The following is a 6871-nucleotide window of genomic DNA, read 5'->3' as shown; positions in this document are numbered from 1 at the left end:
CAGCTGGGTGCTTTTTTAAGCAGGCAGGTTTTTCACACCCACATCTGGCTCCTAAGTCCTCATTGGTAAAATCTTACTATTGAGGTTTTGTTAAAGACAATAAATAGCTCCTCCTGACCACCTTTCCTCATCTTGGCCTCACTGACCCCCTCCCTAAGCTGACGCTGCTGTCCAGGCTCAGACCTGCCCTACTAGACCCCCTATTCGTGGGGGTCTTTCTTGTTTCTATTTTCCAGCTATGCAGAATGAAACTATCTGGATTTTTTCCTTAAATATTACTCTTCTTCCTCTTCAGTCCTATTGTGGCCACATGTCCTTTCTTGACATGAATCGTGACATCCACTGGGGCTGGCACCATCTACACTGCAGCATATGAAGACAGCAAGAGCTTCCACCTAGGTAGCATTCCTCACCAAAGGCCAGCTTTTGGCTCCCCGTGAGCCTCTATCCCTCTTCTTCAGCAAGTCATTGAGGGCGTTTGGGAGACAGGAGGCCCTTCTTCCTAGTGAGAGCTGGGAGACTCAAGAGGAGTTAGGACCCAGGCCAAAGCCCAAGTGTGCAGTGGGTAAGAAGGAAGATGAGCAGTGCTTTTTAAAAGCATTTATTTCAAAAAATAAAGCCACAGTTAATTTCACATAAATATCTGGGGAGGGGTGGGAAGGGGGTGGAAGCAAGCCTGGCCCCTACCTCCTCTTCTCTTTCACACTGTATTGGAGAAGCAGAGGAGAAGGCTGAGGAGAAAAGGGAGAGAAGTGAGTGGGCTCTCAGCACCTGCTGGCCCCTCAGCCCGCTGTGCACCTGGCTTACCTTGCCGAACCAGCGGGACAGCCATAGCTGCTTCATCGTCATGTGATCAGGGAGAACCTCATTGTCAAAAAGGAGCTGTACCTAAAAGGGAGATGGGGCAGGGAGACTTCTTGGAAGACTTGTCCCTAAACTCTGTCTCTTCCTGTGTGCGTGTGTGTGTGTGTGTGTGTGTGTGTGTGTGTGTGTGTTCATGTCTGTGGATGCTGTTCCTCAGGTTCCATCCATCTTTTTTCTTTTCTGAGACAGGTTCTCTCTCTGGCCTGGAACTCATCAAGCAGGGTAGGCTAGTCCCAGCCCCACTGCTGCGATTAAAGTTTGCACTGCTATGCTAGGGTTTCTTTCTCTGTTTGTTTTTAGGTCTGGGAACTGAACTCTGACCCTGGCACTTGAAAGGCACACACTTGACTGAGCTACCTCAGCAGACCACTTGCTCCCAAACCTCTTTTGCCCCTGCAGACGAAGTCTGACCCTGGAGCCCAGACTGGCCTGGGGTTCACCACACAGCCTAGGCTAGCCTTGAACTTGAAGGAACCTTCCTGCCTGAGCCTTCTTCCAGGTACAAGCTGGCAAGCCAGACATGCCCTCCCCTTTCAGTCCCTTGTTCTTCACATAACCTGGTGGTTTTACTTACATGTTGTGGATTTAGCATTAGTCGGTGACACAGAACCCTTCGGAGATGGCGGACCTCAGCTCTAACAGAACATCGAACATACTTGTTCTAGGAACAGTGAAGGAAGGGAGGGCACAGGCTTGTGAGGGAAGGGTTGCTGGGAGAAATGGCTCCTTCAAAGAGGCCTCCCTTCAACCCCTCTCACCTGAAGGACATTTTTATTCTTGTCTTTGCCAGAACTGGATGGAAACAGATACAAGTTAGAGGATTCCACTTTTCTTGTCTCCTACCCAGTACAAGTACCACAGCACACTTCCTTCAGGGGAACAGACACTCCCTCACCCTGTCCCCTCACCTCAGCCGCTCCAGGCATAGGCTCAGCTGTTCATCATATCGATAATAGTGGGCTTTAGAGTGGTCAAAACTGCTGAAGGGGAGGCCAAGGTTGCTCAGGGCTGGCTCTGAGGAAAAGTAGATATTGAGGAGGCTGGTACAGATTCCATACCCACTTCTCCCCAGAGAGCAAACCCAGGCAAAAGAGATGCTCCAAGGGCTTCACTTTCCCCCCACCCCCAAGTGAGCACCAAGGACATACCTTCGCCACTGGGCTGGGAGACTCTGTCCAAGCCTCGGGACTGATAGAATTCCCGAATCCGTTTCTCTTCACCTAAGAAGGGGTAAAGGGCAGCCATACTAATTAATTCTCTTTGTCCTGGCTGTTGATCTCTTTTGGTTTTTCGAGACAGGGTTTCTCTGTGTAAGCCCTTGCTGTCCTGGAACTCACTCTGTAGACCAGGCTGGTCTCAAACTCAGAAATTCACCTGCCTCGGCCTCCCAAGTGTTGGGATTAAAGGCGTGCACCACCACGCCCGGTGGCTGCTGACCTCTTTATCTCTGTGTTTTTTTTTTTTTTTTTTTTTTTTTGTTTCCCAACAAAACTGTTGGGAACAAAACTTCAAGGTACCACCCAGCATTAGAGAGTCAGGAGGCCCCACAAATACAAGGCGGCCACTCACTGTCTTGCAAGCCCGGCACTAGCTTATACACTATGTCCTGCATGACCCGATCCAGTTTGAGATTGAGCAACGGCTGCGTCTCGTGGATCTTGATGTTGCACATGGGGCAGTACTTGCTGGTTTGCAGGTACTTCACGATACAACTTTTGCAGACTGCAAGAGGAAAAAACGAAGACGCTCAGGTCCCTTGGGAACCCGACACATGGGACAGGCAGCACAGAGGCTGGCAGCCAGCTTGGAGGAGGAGAGACAGGATCCGCGACACTCACAGGTGTGGAGACACTCTGTGATGGTGGTGGCATCCACGAAGTAGCCCGCGCACAGGCAGCAAACGATGTGTTCATTCAGGTCTTTGATCTTCACCCGGACCTCCTCCTGTGGACACACCCTCGGTCACACCCCACTGGTCTTGCAAGCCCTCCCCATCTCACCTTCTGCACTTCCCAGCATCAGAACAGTTTCTGTTATTGGACTGGGTCGTCAGGCCCCCCGACAAGCGACTGGGGGAAGTGAGCTCCCCCTTCGCCCAGCAGAGGGCTCCGCGCACAGCGGGTGCTCTCTCTTCCCGGACCCGCCTGACTCTCTTTTCCCTCGGGAGACCAGACGCTGTCGGAGACACAACGCGCAAGCGTCCAAGTCCAGCGTTTGGCAACCCGGTCGGAATCGCGCGTGCGTATCGCGCACCCCGTTGCTGCGCAGGCGCACTGGGCGCCCATCCCGCCACCACCCGTCCTCTCCTCCGTTTGGGTTCACACAGCTAACGGACCCCAGCAGTCATCCCGCTGCCCCTGCACCTCGTTCCGTAGTGGGTCCATCTTGTACACTGACTGGAGCTGGTTCCGAAGCCTCATCGCGATCGCAATCTGGCCCCCCTGAGGAGACGCCATCTTAAAGGCTGATCCCAGCCCGCCACTTCCGGTACCGCCTGCGGGGCGGGACTTGTCTCCTAGCAACGAGGGCCTCACATTCTCCGGATTGGCTAGTTTTCCGGCACACCCCGCCCTCGCCCCTCTTTAGCTCCCCGTGTGCTCACCTGAGCCCGCTGCCCCCCCAACAATCGGTGGTCGTTATGGAGGGGGGCTGTGTGAAGCAGGGTCTCTGCGGTGCACGCTCCCACGGGCGTCCCTCCAACGGCGCGCACACAACCTCTGGATCAGCTTCCGTGGCTTGTGCTAAGAGAGCCCGTGCCCTGGGACCCCGCTACGGCTCCGGAGTGTGGGAGTCCTGGGACCCGACCTGGCCTCCGACCCGGGGTCCTCTCTATGCAGTGCAGTCCTGCTCGGCTGCGACGTCCGCGTTGCGGAGCTGTGTCCCAGCCGCGGGGGCCTTCTCCCGTCTCCGCCGCGGGAGTTTTTCCGGGCTCGCGAAGTCTGGGAGAGGATGCCCTGGGCGGGGTGGAGAGAGAGAGACCCCCCGGGGAACCGGGAGCTCTTACTCCCCACTCTCTCCCTGCTGCCGAGGATGGGGAGAATAGGCCCTGGCTAATGATGATGATTTAATCATCGGCGCCTGCGGAGGCCTGGGACAGACTAATGCAGAGCAGATGCCGAAGGAGGAGGGGAGGATTGACAGCGAGGAGACTTGGGCAGCGAGTGCCTGCAGTAGCATAGGCCCCGGCCCGCACTTGGGGAGGACACAGGGGTTCCCGGGTCTGGTACACGGTCATCACTGGGTCCCTATGGCGGAATTTAAAAGGAATAAATTTACCTTGAAACGTTATTAGCATCGAGTAAAACTAGAGATTGGAGCGAGAGGGGAGATACTGGCGGAAACTTGAAAGGCTTTCTGGAGAAAATTGGGACTCTTGTGTGGGCAGGATTGACAAATGGATACATGAGAGGTATAAATGTGATGGAAATAGAAAAGAAAGGCAGTGTGGAGAGGAATGCCCAAAGAAACATGTGTGGATTGAGAGCCCAATGGAAGGAATAGGGTCTAAAAGAATTGGAATGATTAGGTTGAAAGTAACAGGAACCTCACGGAAAGGAATGTATGTTTGTTACCCCATAAGTGTAGTACATAAGCATCAAGAAAATATTAATGACTTGTTAATCGACTATTTACAGCTATGGTTTGCCTCCCTGGCCCAGGCTACCTAGTCACCTCTGAGCCACCTCAGGTCTTGACTGCTTGCCCATGTCTATATCGTTCCCTCTTTAGACCCTTCTTCCCACAGCATGGCAAAGTGATTCTGATCATAGGTTACAAAGAACACACGTTTTTGATAATGTGTTTCTCAAGTTGATGGTGGCGTTAGTTTAGAAGACATGTACATGGAGCAAAACCAATTACAGTATACACTTTAAATACTTGCAGCTTATCGTAAATTTGACATCAAGAAAACTATTAAAAGTGAGCTCCCACCAGGCAGTGGTGGCTCACGCCTTTAATCCCAGTACTTGGGAGGCAGAGGCAGGCAGATTTCTGAGTTCAAGGCCAGCCTGCTCTACAGAGTGAGTTCCAGGACATCCAGGGCTGTACAGAGAAACCCTGTCTCAAAAAACAAAACAAAACAAAACAAAACAAAACAAAACAAAACAAAAAACCAAAAAACTNAAAAAAAAAATAATGGCACAAGCCTGTAATTCCTGCACTCCCAGGTGTGGGATGGGGTTAGGGGATCAGGAGTTCAGGGTCATCCTAGGCTACATAGCAAATTTGAGGCCAACCTAGGACACCTAAGACTGTCTCAAAAGCAACAAAAAACAAGCAATAAGTAAACCATAAAATTGAAAAAATCAAAATGTGGAGCCAAGTATGGAGGCACATGCCTTTAATTTTAACAGGCAGGGCAGTGGCAGTGGATTTCTGAGTTTGAGCCTAGCCTGGTTTACAGAGCAAGTTCCAGGATAGCCATGGCTACATAGAGAAATCCTGTCTCAAAAAACCGTTTTTTTTTTTTTTTTTTTGTCCTTTTCCAATTTAAGATATTTTAATAGTGTGGGGCTTACAGTTCAGTAGTAAAGTGCTTGCCCCAGCTCTGTGTTGACCCTAGGAACACACACACAACTAAGCAACCCCAGGGACTAGAGAGATGGCTCAGATGCTAAGCACTGGCTGCTCTTTCAGAAGACTTAGGTTCACTTCTCAGCACCATATAAAAGATTTCCAACACTCTGTCACTCCAGCTGCAGACAATCCAGTGCCCTAGTCTGGCTCCCACAGGCACTATTCCATGTATGTGGCACACATATATACATGGAGGCAAAACACTCGTGCACATAAATCTAAAAACAAAACCCCCAAACTTGATAGCTTCTCTTTCCAGTCAGAATGAAAGTCTAAGGTCTTGCATGGGTTCTCCAGCCACACGGGGCTCCTCAATGCTTGTTCTGTAGGCACACTGAGATGGGCTCTGCTTCGACACGCTGGCCATCATTGTTTCTTTCCCCATCAGGGCTCCATGAGGCTTCTGTCTCCCTGCTGCATGAATAACCTTACTTGACCTCTAGCTTCCTTGCTTTATGCTTCTTACCACTTTAACATTGTTAACATTTTATTTAGCACCATTTTTAGCTTTGTTTTAGGGTTTTGTTTTGTTTTGTTTTTTCCCAAGACAGGGTTTCTCTGTGTAGCCCTGCCTGTCCTGGAACTCACTCTGTAGAGCAGGCTGGCCTTGAACTCAGAAATCTGCCTGCCTCTGCCTCTCAAGGGCTGGGATTAAAGGCATGCACCACCACTGCCCTTGTTTTAGTTTTGTCTGTTTTTGAGACGTGGTCTCACTATTTAGCCCTGGCTACCTAGCACTCATGAAGTAGATCTGGCTGGCTTTGAACTCACAGAGATCATCTGCCTCTGCTTTTCAAGGGATTAAAGGCATGTGCCACCATGCCAGGTTCTGGATCTTATTCTTTAAAAAGACCTGGGGTCTGATTAAGCGTGTTTACTGCTCTTTCAGGCCACTCTATCTCCAGTTCCCAGATGAAGCTGTTCATAACCCCTTGTAACTCAGGTTCAGGGGATCTGATGCCCTCTTCTGGCCTCTCCTATGCACGTGGTGCACATAAACTCACAGGCAAACCCATAAATTAAAAAGATAAATCTCTTTTTTTGTAACTTTTGTGTATGTGCATATGCATTCTACACTGAGCGCACATGTGTGTGCATACATGTCAAGCTCTGGTGTCCTTAGGATCCTGAGAGACCCGAGGAGAACCCCCTTGATAATAAGGATAAGCTGGCTGGCCAACAAGCTGCAGAGGCTCTCCTGTCACTGCCTCCCCCCCAGCCTCACCCCCCAGTGCTCCACCACACCCAGCCTGATACCTTATGCAAAACACAAGAAAACCAAGAAGGATGACCATCGTGTGGATACTACATTCCTCCTTAGAATAAGGAACAAAATACCCATAAAAGGATATAGGTACAGAGACAAAATTTAGAGCTAAGATGAAAGGATGGACTATCCAGAGACTACCCCATCCGGGAATCCATCCCA

At 50.6% G+C, this 6871-nt stretch overlaps 1 protein-coding gene across 1 annotated transcript; it reads right to left on the bottom strand.

Annotated features, from left to right (window-relative positions):
• Positions 1 to 585: 585 nt before the first annotated feature.
• Pcgf1 (polycomb group ring finger 1) lies at positions 586 to 3341 on the bottom strand. Its single transcript, XM_021191098.2, has 9 exons — positions 3228 to 3341; positions 2703 to 2808; positions 2434 to 2586; positions 2013 to 2084; positions 1773 to 1878; positions 1623 to 1656; positions 1439 to 1525; positions 808 to 888; positions 586 to 731 (listed from the first exon to the last, which is right to left on the bottom strand). The coding sequence occupies exons 1-9, from the start codon at positions 3318 to 3320 to the stop codon at positions 684 to 686; spliced, it is 780 nt and encodes a 259-aa protein (XP_021046757.1). The 5' UTR covers positions 3321 to 3341; the 3' UTR covers positions 586 to 683.
• Positions 3342 to 6871: the final 3530 nt, after the last annotated feature.

This window comes from Mus pahari, chromosome 2, assembly GCF_900095145.1.
Source record: "Mus pahari chromosome 2, PAHARI_EIJ_v1.1, whole genome shotgun sequence".
Lineage (NCBI taxonomy): Eukaryota > Metazoa > Chordata > Mammalia > Rodentia > Muridae > Mus > Mus pahari.
This window is presented reverse-complemented; position numbering and strand designations above follow the sequence as displayed.